The sequence below is a fragment of the Larus michahellis genome, chromosome 4 (genome assembly GCF_964199755.1).
Source record: "Larus michahellis chromosome 4, bLarMic1.1, whole genome shotgun sequence".
NCBI classification, from domain to species: Eukaryota; Metazoa; Chordata; class Aves; order Charadriiformes; family Laridae; genus Larus; species Larus michahellis.
In genome coordinates this window covers 87,379,646-87,397,866 of record NC_133899.1, presented here as the reverse complement: position 1 = coordinate 87,397,866, position 18,221 = coordinate 87,379,646, and the positions used below count along the sequence as shown (strand labels likewise).

At 40.6% G+C, this 18,221-nt stretch overlaps 1 protein-coding gene across 3 annotated transcripts; it reads right to left on the bottom strand.

The window, feature by feature from the left end:
• Nucleotides 1-1,572: 1,572 nt before the first annotated feature.
• Nucleotides 1,573-16,414, bottom strand: LIN7C (lin-7 homolog C, crumbs cell polarity complex component). 3 transcript variants are annotated; one of them, XR_012586901.1, is made up of 6 exons: nt 16,067-16,414; nt 9,950-10,068; nt 8,306-8,377; nt 7,745-7,954; nt 6,013-6,091; nt 3,217-5,180 (listed from the first exon to the last, which is right to left on the bottom strand). XR_012586901.1 is itself a non-coding variant. In XM_074586260.1 (6 exons), exons 1-5 carry the CDS (start codon nt 16,266-16,268, stop codon nt 6,028-6,030), a joined length of 630 nt encoding a protein of 209 aa, XP_074442361.1. In that variant the 5' UTR covers nt 16,269-16,414; the 3' UTR covers nt 3,217-5,180; nt 6,013-6,027. The 3 variants fall into 3 exon arrangements, 2 of the variants coding, with proteins under 2 accessions (XP_074442360.1, XP_074442361.1); XM_074586260.1 differs by having other exon boundaries at nt 6,013-6,054; XM_074586259.1 differs by lacking the exon at nt 6,013-6,091 and having other exon boundaries at nt 1,573-5,180; nt 16,067-16,144.
• Between the last annotated feature and the right edge of the window lie 1,807 nt (nt 16,415-18,221).

Genomic DNA, 18,221 nt, shown 5'->3' with positions numbered 1-18,221 from the left:
TGTCTTTTGTTGAGCGTGCCGTCTTAGCCTCAGACTCCCCAGGCAAAGGACAACTCCCCTAATAAAAGCCAGGACTGCTTTTCTCCAGAACCAGCTTCTAATCAGGATTTTACAAGCCAAAGGCTCACAGAACCCCACACTGCTCCGCATCCCGGGCTTCCCGGTAATTCCAATCACCAATGCAATTCCCGTGAGCGTGCACTTTGCTTTTGAGTTCGCTTAAGGCAATGGAATTTGACCCAAAACCCCTGAACACAATCCCTTGGTCTCTGCTGGCTCACTGGACTGAAACGGCTCCGTAGTAGGCGGTCAACAACCAGCAAACGCCAGCAGAAGCAAGGACTCATCGTTGAGGACAAGAGGGTGACAGGAGCGCCGAGTTTCATCACCTTATGCCAGTATGCGGGCAGCCTCAGATACGCAGAAGTTTTGCTTTTTCAAACCAGCATTTTTGGTTTTACATTAAGACGAAACCACGTTTTCGCATCCAGCGGCAGCCTCCAGAAGAAATGATCAGAAGAGAAGAAAATAATTTTGCAGCAAACCCCTGAAGTTGCTTCTTTCATTTAGTTTATAAGTAATTTTGGTTCTCTCCCTCCATGACTGTTTAAGGTGGGATACGAGCTTGGACAAAATACTTTTCTGGATATTTCCTGCTCCATCACAGCTGAAATCGGAAGTCAGAAACAAAGTACCTTCCACCAACTTTTTCAGTTGTTTTAAAATCAGTGAAGCCCGTAATTGCAATGAAAAACACGAGGTAGATAATCTACTGTTTTTTTAAGTTATGAAATTACATTTACGTCTCTCAGTCTTTGGTTCAGTGTCATGCTGAAATTTACAGTTTATCTCCAAAAAACCTGAACCACGTTCAGCCGAACGGAGATAGCTGGTGCGTAAGTCAGATCATGGAAATTATTTGATTTTAAAATAAAATTGAAAGTGTGTTTTGATTTCCAGTTCACGTGTTATCAATCCTCTACACATCAAATAAAAATATTCATGTAAGTATTTTTGCGTATATTCTGCATATATGTCCATATATTACCTACATTTAAAAAAAAAAAAAAAAAAAGCCTTTTTACATTGAGAACTGAAGCATTTTCTCCCACCTTTATCTCAGTTCCTAACTCCAGGCACATTTTTCTGAGGAGCTGATAACCTTACAAGGTCTTTAAAGAAGGAATTACAGAAATTCAACATCCCGCTACTTGAGATACTTGCTTCAAACATTCAAAGATAGTATCTGACTCAGAACAATGCCCATAATGTAAGTTTATGCAGCTGAGACCTGGGAGGTCTCAAAACCGCAGAGGGTTCAAGGTATTATACATACTTTATGGCATGCTGATTTTCATCTCCAACAAATCACAAAACATTAGGATAGAAAAGGGAAGATCCATAAGCAACCAGGAGGACAAACTAGTAACAGATTTAAAGTGTTTCTCTTTGGACAGCCACACGCGTGCAGGGTGTTTATGTTATGCCCTAGAGATTATAAACATCCAATTACAGCAATCTGTGAACAGCACTCAAAATGGAAAGTTGGAAAAAAGACCCACGCAAACACAATGCACGTGAAATTTAACTTTTATTGTTGTGTTGATAAAACCCAAAGATCCCTCACAGCAGCAACAGATGCAGAAGTTACCTGCAGAAAGGATACCTCTCTTCTTAATCTGTTTGCAAACCCAAGTATGCCAAGTGTGGAGCGACTGCATATTGACACAGTACAGGCACTGCTCAGTAGTAACAGAGATCAAGTTTCTTGGCATATTTCAATCCCATCCTTCCCTTAATATCGTAGGGTTTTCATAGAATTAAAGTAGTTAATGAGCTGCCTGTTTATTGGATTATTTTTTTTTTGTTGTAGAATTTTAAAACTTTTTATTAAATTCTACACATAGAATTTATATGCACAGATATACCTCCCCACGTTTTGTAGTAGTTGGCAAGCCGTACCCAAATGCTACAGTTCAGAATGAAATTGCTACTGCATTTAGCAGCTCTAGCTGCACTAGAGTAAATATTTCTGTAGAGTAACAAAACACACCTCTTTGTTCAGTAACACAAGGGATACGGGTTTTAAAATGCACATTCCTATCTTGTATCCATACCTTTCTTTAATATATATATTTATATATAGCTCTAAACCAAATCTCTACTATTTTACAATTAAATTAAAACACATCCACAATTGGTATAACTAGTGATTTTGGTCTCAATACTTTAAACATTAGTTGTTCCACAAAAATATACAATTCAACGACATGGTTGCATCAGTCACATGAGGCCTTTTGAAAGAGGCCTATGACACAATCAACCATGCAATTCAGTGCTCAGTGTCACCTGATAAATATTTATACTGCATTTTCCAGCTATCAGTATCTTCAAAAATCCAAATTTCTCTTTGCAGGCTTACCATGCTTACATACATGCAGAAAGCAGTCACATTTCTCACTTGCCTGGAGCAATCACATTATTTTTCTTTTCCAATAGATCAACTGACAAAGCACAAACTTCATGCTGCCATTTTTAGGTCGCTAACCTTTTCCTTTCTTTCACATACTGAATTATTTCACAATGGACCGTACTGCTCCATGTGAAAAGACTAGGGATTAGCCACATAGTAAGAACTGCACTTTTCAGTTTAAGCCTCTAAGAATCAAATTACTAACAGTCAATTAGGATGCACTCATAGCTGCCGTACAAGTGAACAGACACCCAGTAGACAATCAAGTTAATTCTAGATACATAACCAAAGGTGAAGCTTTAAAACAAAACAAAAAAAAAGAACCCCAAACCTAAACTACACAAGTAGAGCCTCAAACCCGGTAGATTCCAGGAATTGGACCTCTGTCCAGAAAAAGTTTCTTCAAAACGGCACACAAAACCCGTGCCACCGTCAACCACGCTTGAAATAAGACATTAATCTCTTATACCTGGAGAGTTCCTTATTACCACCACAGCACCATTCCATGTAAAGTTTTACAGCAATGGTGATGTAGCACTTCCCTGGCAGAAAAAAGAATCCCCCAAGTCAGGAGCAGTCAGTAATAAAACCCCAGACGAGTTCACGTGTCAGGGTAACCTGGCATAGAAGCCTCAAAACATTTTACTCTTATAAATGTAATAATAATTTAGGTACTAACTATTCCAAGACCATCAGTCTGTAGATAAGACTACAACAGAACACACTAAAAACACAAGAGAGGTATGACAATTAAGATGAATATTTCTTTTAAACAGCAGAAAGTCAGGGAAACATCTGGAATTCTTTTGCACTGCATTAATATATCTTCTGGTTTTGAATATAAAAATACATCTAGAGAGTCAATCCAGAACTGCACACACAATTGCATTTTTCCCCTTAACTGCTTCAAAATTAGTACAAAATAATATAAGTTACAGGAATGATTGTTTCAAATCTGTAAATGTCAGCTATTACAAAATCATTATATGAGAACACCAACTGTAAATTATTTACAGGCGAGGTAATACTATTTCCAGAGTAACGAATTACAATTTAGCAGAAGTGTAAAAATAATGTACTCACCAAAACATTACAAAATCTGGTATCATTATCAGCTACACAGTAGATCATGATTAGGTTTTGTAGTTGATATACAACATATTCTTAAGAAAAGTGCCAAAATACTGCTACATAAGAATCTTTTTTTCAAAAATCATTCAGCAAAAAAACCTGCAGATTCTATGTTAAGTAATGCCAAAAGAAAAGAGGAAAAAAGGGATGCCGATTGTACATCTTATTAAACGCCCTTGAAAAAAAATCTCTAAATTCACTTTCATGCTTAAGGGTCTGATATCAAAGAGACCTATTAAAAAAATCAATAGAAATATCAACATATATGCTTTTATATATGCTTTTTCGGGGTATCTTAGGCCATTTTAGAAGTACACATTCCTCTTAAACTGTGAAACACATGGGGACTGAAAACATTCTAAAAACAGCTGAACTGCCGAGGGCTGCTGTGATCAGTGGCACGAAGTCCAGCTGGACACCAGTCACTACTGATGCACCCCAGCGGTCTGTACTGGGGTCCATACTCTTTAACATTTTCATTAATAACATGGGCGACGGGACAGAGCACACTCCCAGCGAGCCATTCAAAGGGACCTCAGCAGGCTGGAGAAACGGGCAAAGAATCATCTCAGGAAGTTCAGCGAAGGAAAGTGCAAAGTCCTACATCTGGGGAGGAATAACCCCAAGCACCAGTACAGGCTGGGGGGACAACCAGCTGCAAAGCAGCCTTGCAGAGAACGATCCCAAGCTGACTGCGAGCCACCACGTGCCCTTGCGGCAAAGAAGCCCAGCAGCCTCCTGGTCTGCATTAGGAAGAGCAGTAAGTTGAGGGAGGGGATTCTTCCCCTCTGCTCAGCCCTCGTGAGACACAACTCAAGTGCTGGGTCCAGTTTTGGGCTCCCCAGTTCAATACGTACAAGATTGAGTCCAGAGAAGGGCCACAAAGGTCGTTAAAGTGATTGGAGCACCTGACAGACAAGGAGGAGCTGAGAGAACTGGGATTGTCTAGCCCGGAGAAGAGAAGGCTCACGGGTGATCTTACCAACATGTGTAAATGCTGGATAGAGAGAAGTGAAAAAAAGCCACAACCTTCTCAGGAGCATCCAGTGACCGGACAAGAGGCAATGGGCACAAATAGAAATACAGGAATCTCCACTTAAACATAAGAATGGACCTTTGTAGTGTGAGGGAGATCAAAACACTAGAACAGGTTGCCCAGAGGTCTTCTGGAGTCTCCACCTTTGGAGATGGTTAAAAACCCAGCTTGTCACAGTCCTGAGCAACCTGCTCTAGCTAACCCTCCTCTGAGCAGGGGGGTTAGACGAGATGATCTCCAGGAGTCCCTCCAACCTCAATCATTCTGTGATTCTATGAAAAGGACAGGGTCTTTTGTAGCCCAGGCACTGGATCAACTGAGTCACAAAGCAAACTATAAAAATGTAAATGGAATATATTTCTCTTTAAGTTATTGCATACAATGTTAATTTTGCTGCCTGCGTTTTGCTGATCTCATTTTTTCAAATCTTGACTCCATTTCTTCCAGGACCTTTGGTGTATATCGCACAACTAATTTAACTTTTCCTTGAGCGGCCTTCAGCAGTTCCACTGCTTTTTCATGGTGTTCGCCTTCGACGCTCTGCAAAGCATAAACCATGAAGTACAGGATTAGTAAAGACACACACTGAAAACAGATATTTTTCATTTTTTTAACAACGTCTATGTAATGAAATATTGAAGTATTTATTCTAGTTTGAAGACCACACAAGGACAATGTCACCCAAGTTCAGGATTTACTCTTCAGCAAATCAGTAAAGAGGAGACGATAAATATACTAATTAGTATTAACAAAGGAGTAGTGCAAAACTTTTGGTTAGGTTTATGCTGAACAATTAAATTCTGTATTCACATACAGTAAGCACAACAAGAATAACATTAGGCAATTATGAAATTATACTTAAAAATCAGCAACTTCAGGAGGACACTTACTTAAAACTCAAGATTGTTTTTCTTTTTTTTGGCATGCATTCTAAATTCAGCTTTCACCCTCAATTTGCCTAATAACTTGCCACAGACCCCTGCAAGATAGCTGCCTTCTTGACCTTATCCTGTGTTATGACAAGGCAAACCAGTGCATACTGGGCACCTGCACCACAGCAGCTAACATGCAGTGTGCCGCTTACCTCAGTGCTCCCCACGTCTCTCACTAAATGCAAGGTATTCAAGTTAATTTCCTCTAAACTGATTAAGAATAGCCTAACCCAACTCAATAAGAACAGAATAAAAATACTTTCCTAAAACAACTCTAAGAATTTATTAGGGTTATATTAGACTCATCTAATAACACATTTTAAGCAACAGTCCTCAACAACTGCATCCAAACATACATTCCTGGACAACATATATTTTATCAGCAAAACTTATTTCTCCCAAACTTATTAAACACAATGATGGGACTACCCCAAGCCTACCTCCCACTGGTGCTATTAGAAGATAGAAGGCAGGTGATGTACCTGTTGATTGGAGGGTTTCCCCGTTACTATAAAGTTACTTACAGAAAGAAAGACAACAGTTAAAAAAACCCAAGTTATTTCTCTTCTATCAGACTTAGACAACACATATATTTGAATATGTTCCTTTTTTGTTATTCAAGTGGATGTGTAGGCTGTTCTGTTTAAAACTGGTAGTAAAAGGTTTGTAAAGTTCTACGTTTAATTATATCAAAACACCTAAAATTCTGCGGTACACTCCAGATCTCCCAGCTGAAAAAAAATAAAGTGGTTTTATGGCACATTCACTGCAGTCTTGGCAGTGGCTTTTTTTTTTTTTTTAAATAATTAGAAGTTACAAGAAAATGCCTGTCATGTATTAAGATGACATGATTCCATCTGTAAACATCAGAAGATGATTCTTCTGAGACCACATTAGCATTCTCAACAGTACTTTATGCATTCACTCACTATATTCTTACAATGGCTATATGTATTTATACGTGTGCATGCACACACGCACACACAGAGCCATTGTTAGCTGTACCAGCTGTTTGATGACCAAGTTCAGTTTTGGGTGGAGCCGTGGTTTTGTTTTCTTTAAGAGGGTCTGTGGGTGAGGAAGGCCTCATCTGAAGACAGTTCTACACCTGTCCCTCAATGCTTCAAAATAACAGGAAGGCTAGGCCAAGGACAGTTGCGTCACTATGGCCATGACTTCTATTGTGACTCCTGAAAAGGACAGCTGGACTCCCAGGTAATAGTCAGGAGCTAAGTATATCAGAGATTTGTGCTAGCAGGGCCTTCCCAGAGTACAGACACCCAGTAAGTTCCAATTCCTTTCATGTGTGAAAAAAACCCCCTTGGGGCTAAAGGGCATAAGATTTAGTTCGACCCTCAGTCTTAAAATAAAATTGAGTTTGCAGATGTAATGGTGAAAACATTAATTTTAAGCTAGCATACAGCTTCTCTGTAAATAAAAGCAATGGTTTGAGAGATATTTATGTGCATTTGACTAACAGCTGCCATAAGTCAAAGCCTGTCCATAGCCTCCTCTTTCCAGTCACCCTGTGTTTTGCTTTTTGCATTCTGACTCTTCAGAAGAGGATACTTATTAAAAATAAATATCCACAACAGCACTTTAGACATATACTCCTTAAAATGTGCTAGAAAGCCTCTATTTATGAAGCTTAGTACGCTTAAGTGGAAGGAAAAAAAATTAACAACTGAAGATAATAACACCTTGTAGAGCCGTCTTATTACCACTTCCATTATGCAGTAGCATTTTCATTGGGATAATAAGAATCTGGTCAGTCTAACGCAACATAGCATAATTTACTACTTACCTTAGAAGGTGCAGGAAACTATATTAATTAAAACCTGCATTGTGAAACTTTGATGAAGGAGGAAGCCATAGCGGCAGTTACTATTCCACAAAACAATACTTTGACTAAATTTATACAACCCCTCAGAATCTGAATTACTGACATAAATAGTATCGTTCCCAGATGAGATAGATAATCAAAGCATAATCCTAGATCTCTTGGTGCACACAACTCTACAGAAACCTAGGCAAGTTGCTCTTGCAAGGACAAAAAGAAACTATTTTGCCAAGATTAAAAGAGGACATCGAGCTTGTGCCATGTATATTCTCTGTGTGCCCCCAAGTGGAAACAAGTAGTTATTGCTACATAAAGTGAAAACCAGTTCCTACCACTCCGTTTACAGAAAGCAGCTGGTCTCCACGCTTCAGGCCTCCATGTCGATCAGCTATACCGCCAGGGATAATTCGAGAGATATAGATTGGAGAGTTTTGTTCTTTGCCTCCCATAATGTTGAATCCAAGACCTTCTTCAGTTTTGGGTAGTTCAACCACTCTGGGATGGGAATGACCTTCACTAGCAGCAAATGCAGCTACAGTGGCCTGTAAGAAACAAGATTTTCCTATTTATAAGAAATTAAATATAGACACCTTAGCTAGACACAGTGAGCAGGCTGAAAAAGTATTTTTATCTCTGAGACCTTAAATATGAAGACAAATGAGATTAATTTCCTAGATACCAACACTAGTATGAAAAATTTACAACTCCCAGAATAAAATTAAAACAGAAAAACTTAAAAATAACAAGTCTTTTGTTACACCTTTTAATAACCCATTAAGCTTATCCATTTTATCAGACTTCCAGATAATATCCGTCTGAATTTTAAATAATCTTCTTCTGCTTCTAAAGTAACAAACTACTGTATTTTACACAAGTTATAGTTTGGCTTTTACCTTTGCTGTTGCATTAGCTCTAACTTCTGGGCTACTGCTGATATCCACAGTTTCATATACGTGTTCATACACCTTTAGAGACAAAACAGTTTAAGTATGGGGAAAACAGGTACTTTTCTGCTTACATAATATAACAAAATATCAGATACAACTCAAAAACGTGTAAACTAAAAACTACATACCTCTAATAAGAAGTTACTCCCTGATTTGCTACAAGGTGTCAAGTGACAAATCTACCACTCTATGAAGAAACAACTCTCTTGACATCTTTATTACTCAGTTAATCCATGCATATCCAGGTTTCAACCTAAATCTTCCCTCCTTCTACAGCATTCAGACATCACCATGAAATGCTTAGGGCTAGCCTAACACACCTGACTGGAGACACGGATGACTATCTTCTCATGTTTGATTCAAGCTGGAACTCTTCAATAAGGACACATGCAAAAATCACTTAGAGGATAGCTCTTCAAATCTCTCCTGACAACCCATCCCTGCCCGCAAAACCCCAAATTTTTCTTCAACTGATGCAACTAATTGAATATCTTAAGAAAAATAAAAATATTGAAAACATAGAGGCAAGTAAGAATACTAATGCTAAGGAAGTGCTTACTCTGAGGGCTAAGCCACATCCTCCTATCTACCTGGCAATTATTTGGACTTGCTAAGAAATAAACACACTGTCCTTGATAGGATGAAAACATTAAGATGACACCTGTGTCTACAAACAGATGTTTTAACTCATTCCAGGTGTTATCATCAGTGGTAGCATCAACAGCAATAGAAAGGCATATTAAATCACCTAAAAATCTCCAGAAGAGAATCTGTAACGTGGTGCAAGGCGATGTGGATTTGGCTTACAAGAAACAGAGGCAATTGATACTTTGTCCATTTTTACATTCATAGAATCATAGAATGTTGGAAGGGACCTTTAAAGGTCATCTAATCCAACCCCCCTGCAGTAAGCAGGGACATCTTCTAGGCTCAGAGCCTCATCCAGCCTGGCCTTGAATGTCTCCAGGGATGGGGCATCCACCACCTCTCTGGGCAACCTGGGCCAGTGTCTCACCACCCTCATTGTAAAGAACTTCATCCTAATGTCTAATCTAAACCTACCCTGCTCTAGTTTAAACCATTGCCCCTCATCCTATCGCTACATGCCCTTGCAAACAGCCCCTCCCCAGCTTTCTTATTGGCTCCCTTCAGGTACTGGAAGGCCACTATAAGGTCTCCCTGTAGCCTTCTCTTCTCCAGGCTGAAAAACCCTAACTCTCTCAGCCTGTCTTCATAGGAGAGGTGCTCCAGCCCTCTGATCATTTTCGTGGCCCTCCTCTGGACCCGCTTCAACAGGTCCACATCCTTCTTGTGCTGAGGATCTTGTGCTAGCAGACAGTAAAGACAGACTCTCAAAATAACCTCTAAAAAGTTATTTGCTCCTGAGCCATTATTTAATACACCTATGCTATTCCAAATTATTTTCTTTTGAACTTTAAAAGTGAGCCTTGTTTTATTAAGGTATTTATTGTTGTAAATCAAATTCAGCTTTTAGAAAGAAAATCAGATTATTGCACTGAGCACAAAAAGGAAAAAGTAAAACGTACTGTTTTTTCACTCAAGACAACTGCTTACGTCAAGTTAACTTACCTCCCTTACAGCATTACAGAATTCACTTTGAAGGACCCTTTGCAATGCCTGCAGCTTTTGTGGTGGCACTTCTCCACTTCTCTGCAATTTTTCCAGCAACTCAATTGCTCTGCAGATGTCTACAGAAAAATAAAGCACTATTAATGAGGAATGATTAAGAAAATTCAAGTGGTGATTTGTTGTTTGTTTTTTTTTTAACTTAAGTTAATGGAGCAGCATGTGTGCACTTGTATACACCTTAAAACTATGTATTAGTTTCCTTTCTCCCATAAAACTATGTATCTACAAAATGTTACAATAAAACACTGTACTTTCAGACAATTTAAGTCAACCACAGCAACCCAACCCTGTAAAATATCTGGAGGTATCACTGCCATATGCATTTTACAAAGACAATGTGATTTTTCCTTGAAGTTTAAATCAGACTGAAGTATTTAATAGGTATATACAGTATCATCGTTTCATATGCTCACTTCGTAATTTACCTACTGCACAGATAACATTTTGTTAAAACCACCTAGAATATTGTCAAATATATTATCTAATATTCCTTTTAAATTAAAAAAATCAGTTCAACAAGAGTACATTCAATATTTCCCCTACAACAGGGCTGAGAACTATCTGGTCTATTCCCCCCTGCCTCCCCCAAAGTGCTTAGAAAAACAACCAAATTCCTTTTGATGTTCTCAGTTGAGAGAGAATATCTCTGTAGTCTAGAACCCTCAACCCCAAACCTCTTCGTTCGTTCCTAGAAATTTGTTCCTAAGAACTCGCGTTGTGCATATAAATGCAGATGCTGCTTTGTGAAACTGAACTCCCTGTGAAAGATTTGATTCCCCACCAGTGCAGCTCAAGACAGGCATCAAACGCTATGTGACATGCTCCTGGCAGCTCTACAAGAGCAAAATACATTCATATCCCTCACTTGTATTTCCAAAGTGTTACATTAGTGATGACTCTGAATCACGCAAGTCCTGGAACAGAAGTAGAACAGTCTCTCAGAAAAGCAGATAGAAAGGATTACCTTCATTATCACAAAGGCAAAGAAGCAGTGATTAATCTACTATATAAATAAGGCACAGTATTATTTTAGAAAAGGATGAAGTCTGGGACACTGCTATATCCCAAATGCATTACTTCCTTTTTTCTGTAATTAACCTTTAGGCAATCATTTTTCATGTGGATTCACGTCTACTCAATGGTGTGACGTCAGCACAGATGATGTGCAATAGCCACAAACTTTTCCTGAAGGCTGAGTGTAAAGAGAGAGAATTTACGTAACAGCGGGGTGTTTACAGAGAATTTACAGAAGACAGTGGGGTGTATGTTCTGAAATTGAGGTGAAGTGCACCGTCAGGAGACAACCAACTGCGATGTTCTGTCCACTCCTGTGAATTATCAGACGTATCTTACTGACTACTACACTGAGATTGGGTGGCATGGTCAATTAAACAAGGTATGAATTAACCTCACAGACTGGTCATCCACAGACTGGAAACAAATCCTTCATGGAAAAATATCCAACTATTACCACTACAGCCACAAGACACAAATTGTTTCAGATGAGAGTTAAGGTTTCTATGTGCCATGAGAACTTGGCAGGTTTTGGCAAGCATTTCCAAGCTTTACAAGCATCAGTTATCTAACGCAAAGAAATATCAAAACCTAAATTTCAAAACCTATTACTAATCCCAAGTCTACAATGAACTCATTTCACACAGGCATGCATATTTGCTATTTGTATCACTAAAAAATGAAAACAATGCTTCTCAAGCTTTTAATTTCCTAACACTCATTTTGTATTTCATTTAACTTACAAAATAGCTGGTGAAAATAAAGATTCTAGATGTGATTGTTTATTAATCTTTAAATCTTTTTATGATGCAAAATCACCAACATCCTTAGTAATCCTTGTGTTCAGCAATAGCAGAACACAATATCTTAATTTCAGGAAGTCTTGCACTGAACAGCTTGAAGTAGAATGATCAACAAATGGTAATAGCAGCACTTCCAATCCTGCAACACTCCATATCCTCATGATAAAAGTCTAGTAAGTCTGTAAATTACAATACAGCTCTCATTTAAATATTTGCAGATGTTTGCAAACAAACGGCTATTTCATGCACATAAACAATACAGTTCTAGGCAGTCATTCTCAAGCCTGTGGTCCATGAACCTCATTAAGCTGTAGGGTGCATGAACTTGTTGTCTAACAGGTTGATTAGGATACTGCAGGAAATTCTGAAGGGTGATAGCAATCTACTGATCCAAGAAGTAGCTGCAGAAATCAAGACTCCAGAATTCCATTTGCTAAGTTCTCCTTTTTTTTTTTTTTTTTTTTTTTTTTGACTTCCATGTTTCACCAATAAACTAGATATATTTCCTACCTGGATCTCCTAACAGGCTAAATGCTTAACTACATAGCATTTTATACCCTAAGGTAAAATTGGTTAGTTTGGGAACCGGCTATGTCTTTCATAAAGCGCAGAGCAAGAGCACAGAATCAGCTTGTCAAAAAGTGACTGGGATATGGTGAACTGGACTCCTTTTAGGTGAAACTAAAGCAGAAGATGCACTTTAATTAAAAAGGGCTTGAAGACCAAAGACCAACCTGCTGCTGTAAAGTAAAAGCCCAAAGCAGACAAACACAGCATGAAAGCTGGGTCCTCAGCACTCTACAGATCCCCTTTTATCACACTGTACCTCTTGCTCAGGTGGACAGAATCACAGAATCATAGAATGGTTTGGGTTGGAAGGGACCTTAAAGACCACCTAGTTCCCCTGCCATGGGCAGGGGCACCTTCCACCAGACCAGGTTGCTCAAAGCCCCATCCAGCCTAGCAGTGCAACCCACTGTAAATCAGATTCAGCTTTTAGAAAGAAAATCAGATTATTGCACAAACAAAACAACTTTTTCCCCAACAGTTGTTTTGTTTTATCCTGTTGACAGGATCCCATTACACCAGCCTGAACGTGAAATTAGCGTAACTTTCTCCTACTGAACTGCATTAGGCAACGTTAGTCAAAAGCTGAAGATTCAATCTCTCCCAGCAATACTGCTCCGGAAACGAACTAGTTTAGCTGGGAACAAGTGGCAAAACAGACTTTCTCTTCAAGAAAAGATTGTTGACTACTCTGCTGATGTAATTGGCTTTCTCCTGAACTACTGCTTGGGATACAATCAGCTGAAAGCTGTCTTCGACTACAGTTCAGCCAACTGTTCAGCACCAGAGACTGAAATGAACACTACAGAATTGTTTCAGGATGTATTTCAACAAGGATCGATGTAGAAATAACTCCAGAAGTAGGTGATTAAAAACACCCATAAAACTCATTGTAAAATGGAATACACACATAACTAAGAAATAGATTTTCTTTTAACCTTTTCATCCCTTTTGTATCAGTTGCCTGTTCTTCACAAATAACTTTTTGTGATGATGGGATACTACATTGAAGTCCTAAAAAGAGACACATTGAAACTAAAAGAACGAGGAAAAAAAAGCCAGCAAGATGCCACCACTCCAAGCATATGTGTGAACAAAACACAGAAAAAGGGAATCTGCTGTGTCCTCATAGATACTCCTGATTAACCACCTCCGCTGCTTATGTTCAAATAGTCTGGATTCCTAAGGTGTATGCAGAGTTATCACACATCACCACTGAACCATAACAATAACTTCAAAATGTTAAATATTGCTTTATCCCTGCCCTCTGGTGAATGTGGGGGGTCGTGCTTGCAACACAGCTTGGAGGAAAGAACAGACAGGGAGAATTTTCAATTGCCCTCATTGTAAGCATATGGTAACCATTTTACATCAGCTCATTTTCTACACTATTCTCTCTTTTCTTATGCTACATGCCAACGTTAGTGATGTTCACTTTCAAGCTGATGATGATTCATAATCAGGTTATCTGCAGTTAACCCCACACAATTAACAGAGGTTATTCATGTCTGTAAATAAAGCTCTTGCTTTTGTAGGTCTGTTATACTGTGCTCCCTTCTTCTTCTTTTCTTAAAAAGACCAATATACCAGAAGACTAAATAGCTCCTTTGTTCCACTGATCCCTAAGTAACTCTGCAGATTTGTTTGTTTTCAGGCATAGAGCATAGTGGCAGGATAATGAGGTAGAGGAGGATGCTGCCTGAGGTTTAACTCCGCAGACCTACCAAGAGTAACTAATCCACTGTGAAAGCAGCTGCCCTAATTAACAAGCTCTGTAAATGGGGAGGGTAGATGAGCTGCAGAGTGGGAAGCAAAGTCCTTACATAAGTCACTATTTACAGGCCTTCTCTCACACATTAGAAGTGGAATGGGAAGGAGGGTTAGGCAAACAGAAAAACTTAGTTCTGTGGTAGGTAACATGTGATAGTACTAAACACACTAAAGTGGATGTATACAGTGTGTTACACATCTACAAAAAAGCATCTAGCTCTGTGAGCAAAGGTGGTGGTCCCCACGGGACGGCAGTGGGAAAACAGTCAATTCATCCAATCAACTACACTCCACTTAATTGCCTTCCTTTCAAGAACAGGATTTCTCATAGTCAGTATTCTTTTCTCATTTAAATTCCATTTTCCCATCCCAGTTTTCCTAATGTATATGATTGGTTTATTAGTCCGTATTTGTTACACAACCATGTGTTCACTGAGCTACTGCGGACTTTGCACAGTTCTGAAGAACCACCCTGAAAGAAGTCTATCACAGTTTCTTAAAAGCCCTGGATAAAAGACACAAATGTACCACAGAAAAAATACCCAAGTAGGTTTTTTATTTTTTTCTGTTTCCTCCTAATTCTAGTTACACACTGCACAGTATTAACAACACAAAAATCAGTGTGAAAACATAAAAGTGAGAGGGTAACAGAGTTGAGCAGAACCATCAACAAGTGTACAGGGACCCCTGCCTCTGTCTGTTGTCTTCTGGCCAGCAGGTCAAGGGAAGTGATTCTGACCCTCCACTCTGCTATCATGAGACCCCCTCCTGCAGTGCTGCATCTAGCTCTGGGGCCCTCAACATAAGAAGGACATGGATGTGTTGGAGCGGGTCCAGAGGAGGCCACAGAGACCATCAGAGGGCTGGAGCACCTCTCCTATGAACACAGGCTGAGAGAGCCGAGTTTGTTCAGGTTGGAGAAGAGAAGGCTCCAGGGAGAACTTACAGCAGCCTTCCAGTACCTAAAGGGGGCCTACAAGAAAGATGGGGAGGGACTTCTTTTATCAGGGAGTGTATCGATAGGACAAGGGGTAATGGTTTTAAACTGAAAGAAGGAAGGCTTAGATTAGCTATTAGGAAAAAATTCTTTACCGGAAGGGTGGTGACACAGTGGCCCAGGTTGCCCAGAGAAGCTGTGGATGCCCCATCCCTGGAGCTATTCAAGGCCAGGCTGGATGGGGCTTTGACTGACCTGGTCTAGTGGGAGGTGTCCCTGCCCATGGCAGGGGAGTTGGAAGTGGATGATCTTTAAGGTTCCTTACAACCCAAACCATTCTATAAGTCTGTAAAAACCGAGTATATTATTGTTGCTAAGACACAACCTAACAGATTGAACTTAAAAGCTAAGGATTCAGCTGTGTTCAAGAGTCTGTCTTCCCAAGAGAGAAAGAGAAACAAGGAGTTAGCAGGCTGCGTTCAGAGCTCGCAGAAGTGTCGACACCAGCGACGGCACAGCAGACACATCCACATAAGGGCTAGGGGGAGCGCACCCGCGGAAACCCAGCCACAAGCCGGAACGCGAGAAAAACCTTCGGGGGCCGCATGAACAAAAGCCGAAGAAGAACCAAGTCCCACCAACAAGCTGAAAAAAACCAGAACCGGAGAAAAACATTTTCCAAGCAGCTACCGCACGGCTGCTCTCCAGCTGTCCCTAGGGCAGAGGAGCCGCTCGGGGTCGGAGGTGGCCGGATCGCCACCACCGCACGCTCTCGCCCCCTCCGCGGCACGGCGAGGCGCCGCTCCCTGAGGCCTCAGGCCGGGTGACGGGGAAGGCCGCTCCGAGGGCTCGGGCCGGACCCCGGGTAACGCGCCGCAGGGCCGGGCTGGGCCAGCAGCTCCACCGCCCGAGCGGCAGAAAAAAAGCGGCGAGGAGCACCCGTCCCCCAGCTGCCGCTGCGCTCACCTCGCTCCAGCCGCACCGGCTCCCCCAGCGCCGCCATCTTCTCCTCGCCGCGGCCCGCACGGGAAGTGACGCAGCGCTGCCGGAAGGGCCGCGCGCGGGGCGGGGCTGGCACTGACGGGGGTGAGATGGCGGGCGCGGTGGCCACAGAGGGCTTGGGTACGGTAGCAGCCGGTGGCTTCCGTGTGAGTGGCGTGGGGGCCATCGCAGCGTTTACCTCATGTGGGGCAGCGGGCCCTGCAGAGGCCGGCAGCAGCCTGCCCGCCCGCCGGTGCCGTGGGACAGGCTCCTCTTGGCTGCGTGTTCCCCAGAGGCCAGCCAAAATTATGGCAGGTCCACTAGAAAATGCCCTCTTTTTTTTTTCTTTTTTTTTTTTTTCTTCCTTCCCTACCCCTTAACATTCTTTACACTCTAAAAACACCACACAGGGAGTGCGTATCTTTCTGTGCACCCCGAGTCCCCCTGTAGATGGAATATGTATATATAAATGTTGTTCTGCCTGTGTGAAATGCGAAGCACGTGCTTTACATGTCTTGCTTGACATCCATTTAATCTGTGTATGGGGCTAATGCATTGCATTTACCTTCTGTATTAAATCAATGTAAGTGCAACATTCTCTGAGTTTTTTCTGGAAAAGAGTAGGCGGCTACTTCAGGTTATGTATTTATATACTCTTAATTTATTCTAAGGCTATAACTCTTCATGTTTGGCTTTGATTTTGTCTGCATTTTGTATTTTTTGCTTTGAAAGAGAATAGTTCTCAACAGGGCTCCAAGTGTCTGCTAATGTGACAGTGATGTACTCCCTCCGTTCTGTGATTCATTTTAATGTCAGTTCCTCTCAGTTTGAAGGATGCTGCATGTGCGTTTCAATGAAAAGGTCATATGAATGGAATTTTGCAGGTGAATAAAATTAAATCCTCACAGACTAGTTTCCACCGAGAAAAAGCGTTTTAGCAGATGGAACCGTAGAATGTTTCTGGAATAAAATCCAGATGTTTCTATCGCAGTGATGCAGGAACTGCCATTCTGTTAGAAGTGATTGAAATTTTAAATAGCCTGCTCTGACTTTGGACAGATGAGCCTATGAAGAAAAATGAGTGTTCAGCAATATTTCATAAATCTTAAGATTTTTCCAAAAGACGTGTGATAAGAATACGTGTTTAAACATACTTCAGTAAGGTCTAAACATTCAGAAGTTAAAGCGGCTGCTTTAACTTTCCTGTAGACCCAGTGAACTGGACAATGACATTACGAGAATAAGAAAATCTGAAAAGCAAATTTCTTGTAGTGCTTCCACTGCCTACTTCATAGCACTGTCCAGCTTAAACCCTATCGCTCCATGAATTTGCACTCATTTATACCTGCAGAAAAAAAAGCACACCACCACAACAACATTTGGGTTCTAATTTGTGATCTGTGAAGAACGTCGATAATGTAATAGCTACTTGCTTTGGTTTGTTCTTTGTTTCCAAAAGGGAATTTTCTCTGATTATCTTTTACTTGAGAAAGCTAGGCCTTTTTTACAGCAGGTATTCTGTGGATAGCAGGAAAACTAGCGGGGTTACAATCTTACGAAATAATGGAAAAGAAGCAGTTGAAGGGGCCACTTACCCTGTTTGGTGTTTGCTTTTTTGTAACACCTATGGAACTCAACCAACTGGAAAATACCCGAGAAAAAGAAAACTTTGGTATAAAATTTGACATGGCTGTCCATTTTAATAAAAAAGCTAAAAGTTGGCATGTACGGCTTTTCTGTGTCCTCCAGAAGAACGAAAGAGTGACAGGCTTCATATGCCACTGGAAGAAGTGGGATGTCAGTGCAGGATCACAACAGAGAGAAGAAAAATAAGGCTAAAGATTATGTAGAAAAAGAAAAAGCATACATACCCATTTGCTTTTTCCTTTCTGAGGTAACATTTAGGCACACTGCTGTATTGTTGCAGGACTGCCAGATTTTTGCAGTAGTGTCTTAAGTTACAAAGCCAGGCGTTGCTATGTCAGAGGTATTTTAGTGCATTTTTTTGGGGTCTTAAAATACAAGAAAATGTATTTGAATTAAAGAAATAGCCACTGTGTAAATCAGACGTCTAATCCCATCCCATCAGAAAGGAAGGAACTCCTGAGTCTAGAGCATGCTGTGTTTTTCTAAAGAAAAA